The 20,416-nt window shown below is 36.0% G+C and overlaps 1 protein-coding gene across 2 annotated transcripts in view; it reads left to right on the forward strand.

Moving 5' to 3' along the window:
* TMOD1 (tropomodulin 1) overlaps positions 1-20,416 on the forward strand; it is a 35,016-nt gene that overhangs the window by 11,091 nt on the left and 3,509 nt on the right. The window contains exons 4-10 of one of the 2 annotated variants that reach the window (XM_072404455.1): positions 2,072-2,191; positions 8,971-9,060; positions 9,717-9,847; positions 13,281-13,388; positions 17,226-17,369; positions 18,069-18,213; positions 20,023-20,087. In XM_072404455.1, coding sequence (XP_072260556.1) covers positions 2,072-2,191; positions 8,971-9,060; positions 9,717-9,847; positions 13,281-13,388; positions 17,226-17,369; positions 18,069-18,213; positions 20,023-20,087 — 803 coding nt within the window. The remainder of the gene's footprint in view (positions 1-2,071; positions 2,192-8,970; positions 9,061-9,716; positions 9,848-13,280; positions 13,389-17,225; positions 17,370-18,068; positions 18,214-20,022; positions 20,088-20,416) is intronic. The other variant, XM_072404454.1, reaches the window with a different exon arrangement.

A 20,416-nucleotide genomic window follows, 5' to 3' on the forward strand; every position in this document is an offset into this window, starting at 1 on the left:
ATTTGGCTTTGGTGAGTGGGTATTTTATTAAACATGGCTGCCCCTTTGTTCTCTTGTCTGGCAGTCACTCTGTCCTTCATGACTTTCTTTAGGGACAGGCCAAAAATAGATCCTGTGTAACATTCCTTCCTCCTTGCTATGTGTGTTCAGTGCTTGGTATCTCTTATCCAGACAATCCCACAGTTCTCATGTGATACTCCCATTCTTATCTTACATTTAAATGCACTTGAAAAGTTTCCTGACATATTTTTCAAAGACTAGCCTTTTTTTCTCCCTTTGACACCTTGATAGCATATATTCTTACTTTTCCATTTTTGTAATACAATGCTCATTTAAATTATCTAGTGTGTATTTAATAAGTGTAATCTGCATAATGTCAGGTAGCTCAGTAAATTATATTTAATGGGGGGTTAAAGAGTGGACAAAGCAATTTTTTTCATGGATTACATCATGCTATTTATAAACTAATTGTAAAACATCAGCAGCCCAGTAATAAAATTAATGCTACCTTGGTATATGTTCCTTTTATTTAAAATCCACTATTCTTATAAAGCAATAATACACAAATCAGTAAAAAAATATCTTGCCATGTGCAACAAAGTTGCTACTCCAAAACTCCCTCAACTGACCACTTAGTCAAAATCAGAGTGGGTAATTCATATCACTAATAACCTTTTATATGTTCTTGTTTTAAATCAGACAGATTCTGTTTTGTAAACCTGCAGTAATAATTAGTACATCCAATGACCTGAAATTCAGAAATCAACCTTTTTTTGTATGGTAATATGAGACAGAGAGGTATGGGAGGGATGAGGTCGAGTAGAGAATAGAGGAGAGAATATAGAGTGAAGCATTTTACCAGATATAGGATTTATTAAAATTATTAAATGTACTCTGATGTCTGTACAAATGTATCTACAAAAAAAGATCCACATTTATTGTAAACTAGAGACTTGCACCAGAAATTGAATTTACCTGCTTTATGAATTTCAAATGAAAAGAAAAATGAGCATGCAAATAATATTGACCTTCTAATGTTATGCTATCTGCATCGCATAAAAAATATTTAAAAGAATCAGTACTATTACACATGACATCTAATAATAGGCAGAAAAGTCACCCAGTTCCTAAAAAGCTAGAGCTTGATTATCAATTTATATGTAAAACCGGCATCCTGAATAACAACCAATCCTGAGAATATTTTATTAGATTGTCTTGTTTAGGAAAAAAAAACAGACAGTGTTTTATCTTTCCCTCTTATGGTATGTAGTTGTAAAATGATTATAGTGTGCATCCAAATGTTTAGTGAGAGCAGTGTGTTATCTTTGTATCAAAGATGATCTTTGGGATATTTCTACCCCTCCTCTCCTGTCTTCCTACCCGTTTAGGTGACTACTGGCTTTAAAAACTGTTCTGCTCCCTTAAAGCCTCGATCAAGTGATGCTCCACAGGTTCCTGGTTTTGGTGTTCATTATGACAATGTCTGTGAGATGGACACCTGCTATTGGCTGTCCAGAAGCAGAGGCCATTCTGAACACAGTCTAGAATATGGCAACTATAACATCAATAAGAGGGGACAGGCAGGAATTAGTTCTTGTGTGCATATCTGCATCACTAAATTAGTAGTTACAGTACCTGCATCAAGAAGCAGCACTGGTAATTGACATTGGTGGGGTAATTAGGTGTGTATATCTTCCTTAACAAAGTAGGAAAAGACATGCAGAATGTGCTAGATGGAAGCATTTTTGACTGGAGTTCTGCTTTAAGAATATGATCCAAAATGAATATACACCTCAGCTGTACATGTGCAAGGAAGTTTGTTTTTATGATGTTTGGTGATGTTGTTATGATGACGCCACCTGGTGTTTTATGGTTTATAACTAATACAAATGTTTGATTTTATAACACTTTTTTACGATGTACTGATTCGCCTTTTTGTATGTAAACCTCCATATGCTTTAATTGTGGTCTTGTATTTTTGGGGGGAATACGGCCTGCCTATCACTCTGTGACATATTTACAGTATATTACTTTTACCCATTTAATCATTTTAATGTTCTGCCTTTTTTAGGAAAACCATGGATACCAAAAAACAAGCCAGTTGATCCAGTTTTAGAAAATGTTACTTTGGAGCCAGAACTAGAAGAAGCTTTAGCCAATGCCTCGGATGCTGAATTGTGTGACATTGCAGGTGAGTCAGTTTAAGTATTGCATGTGAGCCTACTGAGTATAACTTGTAAAATACTAGCTGTGCCCATGAAAGCCCTCAGTCATGTCTTCCACCAGAGATGATAAAAAAATAATAATTTCTAATTGACCATGGCATTTATTTTACATTGATGCACTTTTTTTTTTTAAATTAATCAGGTGTATTTTTGACTTTGCATGTTATTAAACCTCAAAAGCAAAACTTCTCAGTAATGTGCTGTGTGTCTTTAACGACTGAGTTTCTGTAATTCTGTAACATAAAAAGAAATCATTCTCAAAACAACTAACATATTCAACAATGACGTATTACTGAATAGTGATATTTACAATCTATTTTTTGTATTTGGGTTTACATACATTTATACTACTGTTTTTCAGCAGAAAAGAGAGCCTGTAGCAAAGAATTATGCGGAAGGCAACATGACAGGGGGCACGGACAGACACGAAGCAAGGGGTGGGGGTTGGTTGGAAAGGGTTAAAAGCTAGTCCTGGAGGAAAGGAAGGAGGGGGAGTAGGTTGGGTCGGAAGTAGTAGGGGCGGAGTGAGTAGAGGGTAAAAGGAGAGTCAAACGGAAGTGAGTCACATTTTTTGAAAAGAAGAAGTTGCCCACCCTCCCGCCCTTATTATAGAGGGTTGGGAGGCGGTTGAGGTTTGGTGGGAGGTAAGAGTGCTGGTTAAAATTTGGTTGGGGGGGCACCCAAGGTGGTGGTGAACCCCCCCTTTAAGTGGTAAAAGGTGGAGGCCCCTGAGGTGGCACTGGGCTGCTTAGGGGCCAGGTTGGTATGGTGGTTTGGTGAATATGTGATGTGGTGGTGGCGCACTTTACCTTCCGGACCTGCAACCTAGTCGTTGGCTGGGAAATGTTGAGTTAGTAGTTGAAAAGGTGGTTATTAAAGGGTTAATTCAAAGAAAATAAACGGGTTAATTAAAGTTATTATTGGTGGATTATGGTGTTTACTGTTTGTTGTTTGTTAGTTTATCTGTTTGTTTGTTTGTTTGTTTCAGTGTTATATTTATTTGCTTATGTTCATATATTTAATATGTGTTAAATCATTATTTTGATACATAATGTTAAGTTATAATTGGTTATTGTATTTATTAATAAACGGCTGCTTGCCAGCCATTAAACTGCAGATCGTGGTAGTGTGGTTTGTAAGGTGAAGATGCAGAAGAAGGTCGGAAAAAGGGGGCTGGCAAGAGAGGAGGTATGTTGGTAATGGTGGAGGGGAAGGTGCAGGGGCAAGGTACGGGCTACCCTAGTCATGTCTGCTAAATGCTCCCCTTTCATCTTCATAAGCAGAAGATTGCACATTACCTGGTGTGGGTTTGTACTACAATCTTTTGTTACAAAGATAATTTGCTAGCTGATGTTATATATCTGTAGACAGCTTAAACTTCATAGCAGTAACACTTACTGTATATAAAACGTAAGGCTTTATGTATGTGTGAGGAAACTTACATTTTTAGGGCTTGTTCAGACTGCTGTTGTTTTTTTGTTTTGTTTTTTTTTTGTAGCTGTGCCACCACAGTTCACTTCTGAACCAGTTCTAATCTACCCAAAAGCCCTGGTTACAGTTGTGAGAAATGTGGGAACAGTTGAACTCTTTTTTGTTATATATATTATTTCCTGCCGTAGACTTGTGGTGTGTTTTCTATTTAGTTGCTTCATGCACCATCTCAGCACAGTCTGCTGTTCCAACCACTTTTTTACAACCATAGTGCCCCACAACTGCACTTGCATGCCTGGACAAAAAAGGCCTATGACTGCTCCCAGGAACAAGTGGTTTAAATAAGTGCTGGGGAGCAGTTACCTGCAGGAGTCAGTGAAATGGTACAGCGGAGTAAGATTTCAGTAATGAAAAGCTTTTCTTATTGCAGTTTAGGCTACACACTAGCTACACACAACTATCAATATAGAATGCCTTGGCATATTTTTATAAAACCATGCCTATTTATAAGGTTCTTTAAACTTTATTTCTGTATTTCAAAATCCTATTTTATTGGATCATATTCATGCATTCAGAATTTTGGAATGTCAGGAACTGAAACCTGAGTTAATTGTTGAAAGGAGACACATCAGGCCCCTGTGGAGCATGCAGCAGGTATCCAAGTACAACCCACTTGATGACATTATACAGATTGGTTCTGTTGATGCACTCTCACAAGCACAGCATCACAAAAATACATCTGATGTTGCCATTGCTGTTACAAATAATTGTACAAAACTGGGTTTAGTGTGCTGTGAATTTTTGTGTGAAAATGTAATTGTTTTTATAGAGAGATGGAAAATAAAACAGAAAACGATGACACATTCTCAGCAGATAGAAATGATCTTGCCCTGTGAGGGATGAATGCTCTTCTCAGTTTATGCTTTTAAACCTGGAGTAGAATAACATTGTGCCTGCCAAAACCTTAATGGACTTTTAATGTGGTATTCAAGTTTAATTATACATCCAAGAATATGAATATTAACTCCGACTAGAACATTGTGGCATACTGTATGTGTAGCAAGCTGTGTTATACTTTTTCTTGCCAGACACCTTCCCAGTATAGTAAGCTGGAAGAAGAGCAGTAAAGTTCCCTGTATGGTTCCTGTAATGGATATTTTATATACAGCAAAAGTGAAATATGTCATTTTGGACATATGTTGTTGTACAGATAACAGGGGGGGCATTGGGACTGGTGTCAGCGGGCATTGTTTTTAAGTGCATGTCAAACACAGGTCAGCAGATTCCCGTTTTCTTTAGTATGGATTGTAGTTCAGAGGCTGCACCAGACCTGCTTTGCAGTGTTTCAAATTTCTTTGGAGGCAGTACGTCTTCATGAGATGATTTTCCATTGCAGGGAAAGCAGATCTAACACAGACGTTCATATATAAAAGTCAAGGTTTGATAACCAAGCTTGTGTATCAAGTCCGATGAAACTGTGCCCAGAATATGGACAATACATATTTACTTACTCTAACCTCAACAAGCACAAAAAGAAACCTCCATAGCTATAGGCATTGTGAAGAAATGTATCATTTCAACAGGAGCACTGAAATGTAAGATATTTGGTATGAAATGCAGAATGGGCTTTAAAAGGGTCTTTGAGAATGAATTACTTTGAGTACATGCTGCTGTAGCGATCAATGATATCTTGTTTTTATTCTCTTTAGCTGCTTTTTAGTAATATGTCAATACTTTCAAGTCTATATATAGTCTGGGCACATGTGCACTTTCAAGTATATCTAAATCCAAAGCTTTTTTTTATGTAAAATAGTGATACTTTTTCCTATGTGTATGCTATTGAGACAATTTCCCCACAGTCCTTGGCCTGTTAGCATCACAGTGTATTAAATTTCCTCTAGTCAGCTGTTACAAGAAACAATGTTCGTATTAGAAAGTTTCCCTCCAATAAGGTTCCAGTAACAACTCAAAAGTTTGGATTCTTCTTCACCTTCACTCTATTTGACAATGTTTACTGGCACAAAAAGAAAAAATAATCTCCGTAGTATGCATACAAAAAACAACAAGAGGCTCAAAGGGGTGGGTAGGAAGTAGGTTACAGAGGTGGTAAAAGGACAGGCCAAGACACCCATAGGCCAGTGTATTGAATCTTAAATTTGGGCTGAATTCCACTTAAAGTCAGATGTGTAATGGGGAAGAGGGTAGGTGTAGCATGGGTCCTCACCCAGAATAACAATCTAAAGAGATAAATTGGCTGTTTAAAGGTGGTATGTATCCTTCCATGGTGACTAATATATGGATTATTTACACCACAGTCCCCTAATGGGATTATTAGTTAATTAGATCACCAGATCAACTTTATTGAACAAATAGACATAAATTGTAAACACAAAAAATACTCAAAAATAATGTAGCATGCTTCATCTCTAAAATGTGTTTGAAACGTTTTGGTGACTTATGTTCTTCATTGGGCACATTGCATTTATTTCTTTTAGACTTCTTCTTGATATGATCCATGTCTTAGATCCTCAGCGGGATCATCAGACAATGCTTCCAGCACAACATGTTTCTGTTCTATGTTGTTATGCACCAAAAATAAGACTGTAGGCTGTTCATGACTGTTGTTGCTATGGCTGAAAAATATTGGTCTCGCTGAAACTGTTCTTTGCTGCAATTTAGTACACTTGGCTTTCTGTCTTTAATGTCTTTTCTGTCAGTACAGGATAAAATAAAAGGAGCACATGCTATTAATAAATAAGGATTCTGAACACTGTGTTCTATGTTTAGTGACAATAGCAAATCTTAGCTAATTTATGAAACAGAAGAAAAGAGAAAACATTTATGTGCATTGGTTATTGTTTAGATATTAAAAAATTAGGCTTCTATGTGCCAGTAATCTCAATACACCTTTGTAGACCACTCACCCAAAGAGCAGTGGTTCTTATCTTCATCCTTCTGTGGTAATTCTCACTAATAGCAGAACAAGCAAAATGTAAGGTACCTATAAAACAATGATTTTATGCACCTTGCATTGATTTATAATGATTTGTAGAAAGCAACATGTGGGCTATTAAAATGAATAGCTTTTGTATCATCTAATAGGAAATATGGAACTTCTGCAAGGGCAAATGTAAAAAAAAATACCAAATAATTTGATGAGATGTGAATAGAAAATTTTGGTGGGGGCGACTTAGGTGCATCAACAAATAAAAGAGGGCTGTAGGTTAGCAGTCTGCGAACATATAATTTGTTATTGTTAATATTATTATTATTATTATTAATATTAATTAGCAGCGCTGTACATTAAATGGGGGTTGCAAATGACAGATGAATGCAGACAGTGACACAGGAGAAGAGGAGCCTGCCCCCAAAAGCTTACAATCTAGGAGGTGGGGGAATAAATACATGATAGTGTTATTCATTGTTTGGTATCATTGTGGTATTATAGGAAAGTTGTGATCATTTAAAGGGAGTGATCGGGTAGGACGTAAGTGTTTATGCGTAAGACAAGTTCATGTGTGCTCCTTAGCATACATGCCAATGTTTGGACTTGTGTAAGGGGAGGAGAGAACTATTTGAATGAATCCTTTTTCCTGTCCTGGTGCTGGGAATAGAAGGAATGTGCACCAGGTGCATGCTTTAAAGTATGCATTTATGAAGCCTTAGAGAATGCTATGTGACATTCTGCCATGTGAATCTGCCCTGTTGGAGTACATGCTTCCTTTCAGAGATAGATGCCTTGTGAGAAAGTGTCTGCCCTGATAAAAAGAGTCCAAACTAGAAGAGAAAAACTTCAATGTTGGAAACTACTATATGTAATAATGGCCTGTTAGACATACTGACTTGTGTGAGACTGCCCTGTTAGAGCTAGATTGATTTATTACACACGTGCAATTTTTGTTGCTGGAAATAATCTTTCATGATCAAAGAGTGACAAGTGAATAAACTAGCACTGTAAACACATCACTGTTCTGTTCTATGGAGAGGGATGGGTGGAGAACAAGTGGTACACATGTCAGATTCTCACCCTAGACGAGCCCAACCATTCATATCAGGCGCGAATAATGTTGTCATGACGTCTGTACATAGCCTTACAGTTCTTAAACTTATATACACTCTAAATCTTGCCTTCTCTGTGAGTAGTGGTATTTTACCTCCCCAGCACTTTGTTATTTTAAATATCCATTCGCAAAGTTGAACACACAGGTTATTACTGTTTAAAAGACCACAAGCTTTCCTGCTAGGCCTCGCTTTGCCTTAAAAATACATAGAAAATCTAAAGACATGTAGATGTCTTGGAAAACATTACCATCCGTTTACCACATGGTTGTATGTTATTATTAATATTATTATTATTATTTTCATAGGTAGTTATATTATAAGACAATCAATTGTCTCATTACTATGTTGTTCATATTGCTTTGGTCTATAGAAGATGGTTCCTGAGTGGGCAATAATCTTTATTTAGTACTATACTATGAGTTAAATTAGCTCAATGTGACCTTGTCCTTTAACACATGACATGTAGGAGTTACAGTTGTTTTAATTACTTGAGCTAAATACTGCAGTAGGCAATAAAGTCTTTATCCCACTCTATAGAAAGATGAGCTTTGTAAGTGAAGTACTAAAATATTCTTTATTATTGCTGGCAATAACATTGAAAAATTTACAGGTTTATGAAACTAATGTTTGGCATTTAAAAATATACAAATTAAACATAAAAACAACATAAAAACATAACTTAAGTCAGACAGATAGAATAAGACATCTGATTTTCATATGGCATATGTGCCATATAGTGCCAGAAAAAATCCAGTGATCTATTTAAAGAAAATTATATTCTTTGTTTAATTTGCACCCTCCCATGCTATATACCAGATCATCCTACATGTTCTTTACATTGTCATGGTGGTTCGTAAACTTTGACAGGAACATTTTAGCTTTTAGGATTTGCTTCAGCTGTATTTATTTTCAGTTCTTTAAAGTGTGTCTACCCATCAGAAGAAATGTTTTATATATTATAACTTAGCTGTATTTGTGTGTGGATGTAGTGGCTACATTAGTTTCGTTCTGTCAGGTGATCCTGCCAATAACACACCTCACAGTATTTAACTTCTGCAGACTGTATTTTTGCTCGGTTTATAGAGTTCATAAAAAAAGAATAAGTTTGGGGGAAAGTAAATTATTTTCTAAGTATACCCAGAGTACACTTGTGTTGTATACATTACATAATGTGTAGAAATGTAAGAGAACATGAATATAACAGAAGCATTTGGCAAGTGTATAATCCATTGATTTGCTTTCTTTCTCCCAGCTATCCTAGGAATGCACACTCTGATGAGTAACCAGCAGTATTATGAGGCCCTTACAAGCAGCACTATTGTCAACAAGGAGGGACTAAATAGTAAGTATATATAAATATTTTATTAATAATACATATGTAACATAATAAATACATTCATTAAAGTATTATGCACTGTTACTTTGTATAAATCAGCATTTAAATCATTTACTAACCATGTAATCTTTTCACTTCTATTAAGTTCCCAATTTGATTTTCCCGGAAACCAAAAAAAAATGTAAATTCATTCAGTACTTTTAGGTTCCAAATTAAATGATCCTGGTGTTGAAAGTAAAAGTTTTGCCATAGAAATTTGTAATTTGTAGTTACATTCTTGGATGTTGAAGTACTAGATAATAGGAATAATAAAGTCACCATACAGATACATGCTGATAGCTTTGCAATAAAATGAAAATGAAAAGTGCTATTGATCTATTTTTAATTACTAGTTTATGATAATAATATTGGTAAAAGTTTTCCACCATTTTAGCTAATGTTGTCTGGCCTAGGGATTTAAAAACTTAAACCAGATTTACAGCATACCATCCTCACGACTAGGCATTTCATAATGTGTGTGTGTGTGTGTGTATTTTGAATGTGGTGACTAGAATGGATCTGTACCAACTCACACTTTTTGCATGTACTCTTCAACAATCTCATATATCTTGCATGCATTGTAAATTTGTTTGTCAATATTTAGCACAGTATGTTTTTTATAGGTGTAATTAAGCCCACCCAGTATAAACCTGTTCCTGATGAAGAACCCAATTCTACAGATGTAGATGAAACCTTAGAACGAGTTAAAAGTAATGACCCTGATCTTGAAGAAGTTAATCTCAACAATATAAGGGTATGTGTTCCTATGATTTTGATTTCCTCACATAAAAATCCCATAGCTCCTCAGACTTAATAGTTCCCAACCTCTGGTTACCACAGTAGCCCTGGCGGGTCAGGGCTTAGGTAGCCAGGTATTGGTGGCAACAGCATGTCTAAAATTGTGACAACTTTTGCACACCTCTAAATAGCTTTAGTGGATGGTGAAAGGAGGCAGAAGGTTATTTATAGTTCAAGAAACATAAAAGAAATTATACTTTTTTTGTTTGGTTTAAAAGCTGAAAAATAGTGCTGCATATTAAGCAAACCTTTTTTGCCTTCAACAGCACATGGGAGTATTAGGTTTTACTAAAACAGTAAAAGCTAATGACACAATATCAAAACTTTGACACAAGGGGCACATCATGTAGGTGTCTCTAGGGCAGAAAGAAGTCTAAATATAATGCTGACCTGACGCCTTTTTTTTATTTAAGATAAACTTAAATATTTTTGTAGACTTTTGTGTCACAATTTAGGCTTCGCTTACTAACTGTATTGGAATATAATTACTCATGGAAATAAGCAATCAGGTTGTCAGGTTGGTAATGTTTAATATAGGAACCAGTCACCCCCTGCAACATTCCCCAGTGTCTTTAACAAATGAAGTAATAATGTCAAGTGTTCAAAGTTCAGATAGAGCAGAACTATATGTGTCTGATCACATCTATGGCTTCATGGACACTTACAACTGGTGATAGACTTTGTAGTCCTTACAAGCCCCTTACATGCATTTATTTAAATATTTGTAACCAATAATTTGGATGTTATGGTTAAAATATGAGTGTCTATTGGCAAAATCAACATCCATACCTACGGTAGGTAGTATTCCAATATGATCCAAACATATCTTCATATTGGATGGTTTCCTACATTATAGTAATAATCATAATAATATATCATTATGAGACATACATCATTTCAGTTATGCAAGGACATCAGTACATCAGATACAACTTTTAAGAGTCAGTTTGAGAGATAAAACAGTTTAGGGTGGAAAGTGAAAACTTTACTTCATTGTAGGTAAGCATTTATAGATGAGTGCTCTTCTCTAATAGAGGTAAAGTGCATTAGTAGGTTACAAGATTCTTCAGACTTCTGTTTGGATTGTAGAACTGAAATAATGAAACAAATAAAATGTTTTAAAATAAAACCCAGGGTCCAGTACATCAACATAAAATCTAAAACTAGCTAAAGATTTTAAATGACAGTTCTTGACACAGATGTCATAGCAATGTCTGTTGTAACCTGCAGGTGCTTAATTCGATAGCACCATATTAAAGAAGTTTTGGGGTTTTTTTGCGCTCATTTAGAACTCATTTGTAGCCAGTCAGGTTTGTCTTCATGCAGTTGCCAGCCTAATGAGGTTGAAGAGTGAATTTTTAGGAGGCTCCTTAATAAACCCTTGGCATGGGTTCACATTGGAACTGAAAACATTCTCCTTTTTACCCTCCAGGATACTGACGGTGGATTTTTCTTGGTCCTAAAGCAATTCGTCTCAGCTTCTCCAATGTTTAGCTAGAAGCCCCACTGACTTGATAACTTTATTTGTGGATTTTATTTGGAATATAGTTCTCCTTTATGTTAATATTATATCTTAAACACTTAATCATGATGTTCAGGAACGTTTTTACTCTTGGTTGTCTTTAACTCTGATAAGTGTTCTGGTACAACCTACAAATTCTGCTCAAAATAATGTGGGCTTTACCAGCTAAAAAGGGAATCATGCTATGTTCAATAAAAGATAGTTACTAGTTTAGAAGGAATGGTACTACTTACAAAGTTTGCTAAGGCAGACACAGGGAACTGTTTTTACCTATTTACACCACTGAATATCTGTTCAAGGTGAAAGTTTGTGCAGGATATGCTGAATGTTAGAAAAAACTTGAAACTCTGTCTCCTTTCTTGTTCTTGCTGGTCTCTAAACTTACAAAGCTGTTTCTCCCATACCACATTTTAGCATTAGTTTTATTTAGTAATTGTATTATATAATTGGTGGAAACTATTCAGGTTTTTTTCTAGGACAAGATGTCAAAGACCTGCCTGAGTCACCCAGGAAGTGTAAATGTTGCTAGTAAACAAACAAAAAGATATATAGTGACTAATAAAAGCCTGTAAACCACCTATTTATCATGTAACCCAAACTCCTCGGTAAAACACTATGTTCAATATTTAAGAATACTAACTATAGGAGTTGCTATGCAATAAAAAAAATGCTGGAACCTGGTTGCAGTGCTGGAAATTGTATGTATTTTCCTATATGCTGTAAGAACACATATACTAGTTATTATAGAGTCTTGTTGCTGGAGTTAGTTGGCAGTGCTTGGATTTGGAGTTTTATATATATATATATATATATATATATATATATATATATATATATTCACAGTACACTTCTAGCAAAAACGAATTTAACTGCAGTATATCTGAATAATAATGTCCTAGATTTTTCTACCCAAAAAACATAAACACTGAAATGATTTGGTAATGTTGCACTGGGTAGATATTAGAAAAATGTAATGTAAAAGCATGCATGACAGATAAAGTCTGCATGTTTGGCACAGACTCTTCCAAGGCCAATTACAAGTTTGCTTTGTAGCTAAAAAGTACAATATACTAAGACCAGAAAATTTGGATGATTACTTGGTCTTTCATATGCCACTATTTTAATTGTTTCTTTATTCTTTATTTCTATTTTCTTTCTGGCTGTAAAAGGATGACTGTGGTTTTGTTTGTCAGATGTCAACAAAGGCAGAGAGTGCCAGAAGTTAACAGCTTGTAAAATGTTTGGCAGGGTCAGTTAATTTTTGCACTTATCACTACATAAAACAGTTTCAATTGCATATTTAAATGACCAAAAAGGAGCTAAGTTGGGTTTACATTTACTTTTGTTTTTATACACTTAGCAACATATTTGCCTACTATGCTTTCTGCCATGGGCTAGCAAATATGATCATATTGTATACCAGGAAACAATCTGATTTTCTGAGCTTTTTCAGTCTTATACTGACAAACAAGGACCTCTACTTCCCCTCTGACAGACAACCTTCCACCACCAGAGTCTGAGCATTCTGCAAGCCCCACAAGCCCCTACAGACTCAAAAAATGCAACTGCGTCTGAGGTTCATGTTTCAGAAACAACTGAGAATTACAGCATACATCGGAAGCTCAATATAATGCACTCAATAGACAATTGAGAAGTTGCTATAAATGGAGAGTGAAGAGCAGTATACGTGGTCTAGAGAAGGTTGTCAATACCAATTCCTTTATAAAGCTACAACATGTCACAACAATTTTGTGTCTGGTAAATACAGAATGTAGAAATTAGAACAGGGATGTAAAAAACTAATTGATAATAGGTGCAAAAGTGGAGAACCTTTTATTTGTATTACATTTTTTTTTCTTTTTTTTAGAACATTCCTATTTTAACTTTAAAAGCATATGCTGAGGCAATGAAAAATAACACCCATGTGAAGAAGCTAAGTGTTGTGGGAACAAGAAGTAATGACCCTGTTGCATTTGTAAGTACAGTACTTGTACTGTAATAGTATTTTAAGGTATATGTACATACGAGGGGGTTCTGAGAATTTCCTGGCTTTGCCCAGAAAGAAGAGAGCCAGAGTTATGAAATAACACATTCATTCAACATATTACCTCCTGAGACTGATGCACTTGGTGCAGCTTAGTTGCAGCTTTTCTAGACCGTTCAAATAAAAGTCCTTTGGTTGGGCTGCAAACCAGCTCTCAGCAGCATCTTTGACGTCAGAAATGTCCTCAAAACGTTGCCCTTTCAGGTGTTTCTTCAAATTCAGGAACAGATAATAGTGACCAGGTCAGGTGAGTAGGGGGGATGGTGGATTAATTGGAAACCCAGGGTGTCCAATTTGGCAGCCATAACGTTGGGCGTGTACATAGGTGCATTGTCCTGCAAAAAAAAGGATCCCTTTGGTCAACTTTTCACAGCGTTTCATCTTAATTGCCTCCTTGAGCTGGTCCAGGAGGTTAGCATGTTACTGTCCAGTGATATTAGAGCCCTGAGGTAGGTAGTCCACCAACAGAATGACATCTTTGTCCCAGAAAACAGGTGCCATGATTTTTTGAGCTGATTTCTGAGTTCGGAACTTCTTCGGCCATGGCGCCATTCCTTAGACTGTTTCTTGGTTTCAGGATCATAGATGTGGAGCCAGGTTTCATCCTCAGTCACTAACCTAGCCAAAAAGTCCTGTGTAGCTTCAAAATGGGCCAAAATGGTTTTGGATTCTTCAACTCGCTCCTTCTTCTGATCACTGTTCAAACATTTCGGCACCCACTTCACTGAAAGCTTGTGCATGTCTAGGATAGTGCTGATAACAAACCCAACACTCTCCCATGAGATGTCAAGTATCTGGGCTATCTTTTTTGCGGATATTCGCCGGTCCTCAATAATCAGCTCATGGACAGCATCACAGGTTGCCGGGTCATTTGAAGTTGGGGGGCGCCCACTGTGGGGCTCATCTTCAATGGTGAAATGCCCAGTCTTGAAGCAAGATATCCAGGTTTTGACAGTGCTGTAAGAAGGCCACCTCACCCAGTGTTTGTGACATCCCAGTGTGAATGTCCTTTGCTGACTTTCCCTGGAGAAACAAAAACTTCTTGACGGCCCGTAATTACGACATGAAACTTGAAAGCCAGGAACTTCTCAGCACCCCCTCGTATATATATTTATAGGCAATTTTGTGCATTTTACCTGAATAGATAATGTGTGTTAGAACCATTAAATTACATTGAATTCTGAGGTCAAAGAGGGATATTAGTGAATTTTTTACTTGCTGATATGATTGCCCATACTAATTGCTGATATTTTTGTTTCCGGGCCCAGATTCACTTTTAAACACTAGGAACTTTTGCCAGTCTTCAGTGTTTGTCTGGTGAAAGTAGCCTTTTCCTAGATTTATTCATTCATCTGTTTTCAATAAAATTAAAGTGCTTCTGCATACTACATGACCTATTTATTACTGAAAACTACATTTGCCCATTGGAGGGTAATTTGGAGACCAGCTATCTCTAATGCACCCTCCCTCATGCTGGTAAGCATAGTATTTAAATAGCAGTGGGCCTACATGCTCCCAAACCCTTTTGCTATGGGGGATACCAGCCTGTATACCAAGGGAAGGGGGGGGCACACCACATACTGCCTGAAGTCTTGCCCCAAGCTCATTATTTAAAACATTTCTGTATTTTAAATGTTGCCTTTGGCGAATCCTGGCTCCCATGTCCTTTTTTAACAGGAATTTCCTTTAAAATGGGAAGACCTTAAAGGGAAAGTTTGACAAAGTGCATAACTACACAGGAGGGAGAACAAGCACATTTTACCTTGCAAGATTTTAGTTTAAAAGGTTTTTTTTCTGTCCAATACTCACTTATAGGCTCCAAAGACAACTATACTATTTTAGGATTAATATATCATGTAAGGAACATTCTGGCAATGACCACTGGTGGCAGTCATCCAATTGCTTACCAGTGTAACAGTCTCTTCCTTCCACTGGCCACCATTGTAATTTGGCTCTTTCCACTACTGATCACCATGGACTGTGCAGGATGGCCAACAACTAAAAACAATGGTGGCCTTTCCCCCACTACTCACTTATATAAGTGATCTTTTTCTACAGACCACCAACATAGATGGGCATTTCTCCACTGATGTCCAAAGAAACACCTCTGTTTTCACTGTTTGCATTTTTTTCTAGCCAATAATATTTGCCTAATTTGTATCTATATTTATAATTTAGTTGTACTGAACAACCCTGGGTGTCATATGTACTAACTATGTCATATTCAGTATTCTTACATTACATACATATATTTATATCTAAACTTACTATTCATGCTAATGCATTCTGAGCTGTGGATATAACGTATATTAGCTGGGGTTTCCTGAAAGCTAAAGTTGTTTTTGACGAGTCCTACACAAATGTAAGAAAGGCTTATTTAAAACTATACATCCATACTCTCCTGTGATTTCCATAGTACATCATCACTGAGCCCTTAAATTGCAGTCTTGTCACCATTCTTTGTTTCATTGTCTGTGGTATTTCTGGTTGCCATAGTGGAGACAGGCTTTGTATCATAAATATGTAGAAGCAATCTCATATATTATATATAATATACATATTATACAACTTATAAGTCACATCACTAACTGTTCAACAAACCTGGAATTGATCTGGTCTAGGATTCAAAACATTTGCTAGCAAATAGCAAATTACTTTGAAGAAATCCATTCCAGGTTTGCTGGATCACCCAGTTTCACTGATAAAAGTGTATCCTCTTCAGCCTTGGAGAGCTTTATTAAATCAGGCCCTTTGTCTCTACAATAATAATGTGTATTGTTCCAGGATTTAAACCTAGAACTTTAAACATCAGGACAGCTGATATTAACTACCATTCATCCTTTGCTCCTGTGCTCCCATTACTATAGGAGACAAAATCATTCTCTTTCCCATGCCCACAATTTCCTCCTGTCCGTTTAATCTTGTACATAATCTTACACTGTCTCCTCGCTTTATACTTTTGTTTCACCCCTTGTTCCATACCTTCTTTATCCACCTTCAGTAATACTCAGTTCTTCTTCTATCTCCAATCTCCTTTTGTAAACACTCAACCTCACACTTAACCCCCAACCACACTCATCTTCACTCATGACTCCCAGCTATGGAGCTATGGATCAGATGCCATTGTCTCCCCTCCTTTTCCCATCTTTGAGAACTTACAGCTCTACCCCTATCCCTTCCCTCTGTTCATAATCATCTACTTTCCGCTTTTTATCTCTAACTATTCTTGGTACTTTATGAGCTTACATGCTACCTATTCTATTTTTTCCACAAAATCAGCTACTTCCTGCCTCCTGCATCTCCTGCATATTGTTTCTTGATCAGCTGTTACTCCTCTCTCCTCTCCTGGCTTGATCAGATTCCAGTTTGCCTACAGTATTTCCCGTCCCTGGTCTATAACCAATTGTTTTCTGTACCTTCAGCACCAAAATTATTTTGCTCTCTGTCTTTTCCCACAGTGGCCTACATGACCAAATAATATTGTGTCCAGATAAAATATTGCTTGACAGGACAGTTTAATTGTACTACTGATTAAAGTTTTGCTCCATGGTCTTCATGTTCTTTTATTTGAAATATCCCGCAAAATAGAGTAAAGCAACAAACAAATAAAATTATACTTTACACATGTTTAAACACTGTAAAAAGCGACAATCTAATTGGTTGTTCTGGTTTCTGTTCATCTTCGCACCTTATCAGCTAGACCTCTGGGAGTAACTAAATTCAGCTGTGAATGCAGTACACTGATCCAGGGCTTTTTCTTTGTTTAAGGCTTTGGCAGACATGTTGAAGGTCAATAGAACACTGAAGAGTTTAAATGTGGAATCTAATTTCATCAGTGGAAACGGAATCCTTGCTCTTGTAGAGTCACTCCAGTATAATACATCACTGGTCGAGCTGAAGATAGACAATCAGGTAAAAACATGATCAATAATGATATTTGAGATACCACTGATAGATTCCTTTTTGGCAGAATATTTCACACCATCTAAAAATAGTTTTTATCCCATGCATTATTCCTGAACAATATGCATTTGAGTATAGCAAACAATATAGCAAACTCGTATTAGCAAACATCCAATGTGTCTCCAGTTTTCATGTGTATGCACTCCTGTGATCATCTCCATTTTCTGTAGGACCCCCCCCCCCCCTTTATTACTTTCTATTATGGAAAGATATAAGTGCCTAAATAATCATTGGCAGTGGGGATATTCTCCACCTCCTAAATACACAATGACAGCAACACAGTAGAGATATAACACAGATAGTGTAAAACTCTAAATGTTTATTAGTAGAACAGCAGTAAGACTCACATGCACCTAGTGTCAAACAGCACTAAATAAAATCACTTAGATAATTCTTCATTCCACTCTTATGGTGTGAAAAGATATAAGGGAGAGTGAGTGGTCCTTCCTTGAAGGTGTGCACGGGAGTGGATGTAAACTGGTAACATATTGGGTGTTTGCTAACATGCTAAAGGGGATTTTGTTATTTCATTTATTAGATGATCACTGGGTTCTGTATTTTTGTTTGGTGGATATTGTGATTTATCTATATATAATATGTTGTTTTGACATATACACTTCACAGAATGTACATTTTTGTTACTTTTAGAGTCAAGCCCTTGGTAATAAAGTGGAAATGGAAATTGCAAATATGTTAGAAAAAAATTCAACGCTTTTAAAATTTGGCTATCATTTCACTCAACAAGGCCCCAGACTGCGAGCATCAAATGCAATGATGAACAATAATGATCTTGGTATGTTGATTCTATAATCTGCTGTCCTTTGAAACTGATGTTGTAAAACAGGAGTAATGTAATTGAGTTGAATATTTTAATTATTTTTACTTGAATTTTCTCTTGTGGTTATAAAATATAATAATGTCTGGAGTGATGGTATAGAAATTGTAACTAGTAATTTATTATTTACATGTGCAAATTACATTTAAAACATGAAAATCTATAAAATGCTCCTCTTACCGTGCAATGGAAATTTGTGACACTGTCCAGTGGGATAAGGACCAAAAGGTATAGTGAATAACCAAAACCAGAAAAGCCAAAGATTTTGGAACAACTTTACAGGTATAGTGGAATTTGTACTAGGGACTTTAAAGGCATTTATTCATTCACAGTCCAATATGCATTTCTTATTGATACAAATATTTATTATTAAAAAAAACAATAACAGTTCAACGCATTTCTTGGAACATAGTCTGGTTTTCATTGTTTGCTAGCTACATTGTCAGTATCATGCAAAGCACAAAAGGACTGCATATACTGACCTCCAATAAACTATGTTATCTAATAATGCTGGAAACTTACTTTTCTATGTCCCATCCAGGTATTATCCTTGGTGCAATCACTTCCAGTATTTGCTCCTGCTTGTATTTTTCCTTTTATGATCCTTTTATGTGATCTGTATCCCTAACAAGTCAGCGTCCCTCGTGTCTGCGTGAAAACCACTCCTGCTGATTTGGATAGTGGAGTATATATATCTTGACATGCTAGGAAGCACTAATACAGACAAATTAATACTTACTTCAATTATTAAAAGTTTTTTTTATCTTAGCCTGTGGTGTATACCAGCTTGTTTGCATACTTCAATAAGGAATCAAGTTTGTGATCCATTTGTTCAATCGAGGAATTAATTGTGGAAACAGAAGTGAGTAACATGTATGTGTAAATATTGAGGATACATGATTGTATGCTAGTTATTATAAATGATATCTTTTGTAATCTTTAGGCTAATATGTTCCTGAAGAAGCGGACTATGTTCCGAGAAATGCTGAACTGGTATAAGCCTATCTGTAACAACAACAGAATAATTATTGGAGCATATATCTGTTTTTAAATTTTTATTTATTTAATAAATATTTGAATCAATAGAAATGCATATTGGACTGTAAGTGAATACATGCCTTTAAAGTCCCAAAGTTATTGACCCTGTTAAAAACAATTGTTTCTTGATGAATTGTATTAAGGGATGTGGCATATATCAAATTATTCAGATAGTAGGAAGAACAACTCTTTGAAGAATTTGTACTAGGGAAAAGTTTTCCTGTGAAAGATGATTTTTTTAGTCTCCATATGTATAGTTCAGTTTTGAAGTATACTGGTGTTAATGCAAAAAAAAAGCTATTTTTGATAGAGTGTGATTGTGGTTTATTTATTGTCTTTGCACCCATTTAGGGGGTTCACTGTCACTTTCTGCTTTGGTAACTGTTTTCCTCCAACAGTTGTTATCCAGAGTAGAGTTGAATTTTGCTAATGAGTTCAGAGTAAATCTCCCCAACATGGAGGATGATAAAACACTAACAAAGATTCTAATGTTTTTTTTTACCCTATTTAAAACCCCAAAAATAATTTTTTAAAGCAAAAGAATAAACCTGTTCTACAGAGACCTATAGTGGATTATATTTATCTACATTTTTCATACTTTAAGGAATGTATTTTTAATATATTACCATCTTGAAATACATACAAGGTTTGCAATGTCTCTGAAAACATTACTACTTCTTTTTCTTATTTGCTGTCCAAAGAAACATGTAATCTGCTTCTTGTTCACAGCTCGTATACGTAGGTCTGACGTCCCATGGCATAACTTTTCAACTCTGGACTTGGAAGATGTATAAGTAAAAATAAAATCTCTTGATGCATTTCTCTTAGCAAAGCCTTGCCTATGCCACAAGCCATGCTCATTTCTGCCACCTTCTGGCTGTACACAGCCTGTTCTTTATTCCTTCTGTATTTCATCAACATGTTTTCTTTTTCCAGACATTTCTGTTTTCATGCTTTTTTCTGCTACTATTTTAGCTAGTTTTATCTGTTGCAAAACTTCAAGCATTTAATTTTTTAATTAGGACTAGAGAAAGAGCCATTGGAATTATTTAGAAAATGTATTTAGCTAACCAATAACATATATGCCTCATGCTTATTAAAGGATATCATAGGTCAGAATGCT

This window comes from Pyxicephalus adspersus, chromosome 3 (genome assembly GCF_032062135.1).
Source record: "Pyxicephalus adspersus chromosome 3, UCB_Pads_2.0, whole genome shotgun sequence".
NCBI classification, from domain to species: Eukaryota; Metazoa; Chordata; class Amphibia; order Anura; family Pyxicephalidae; genus Pyxicephalus; species Pyxicephalus adspersus.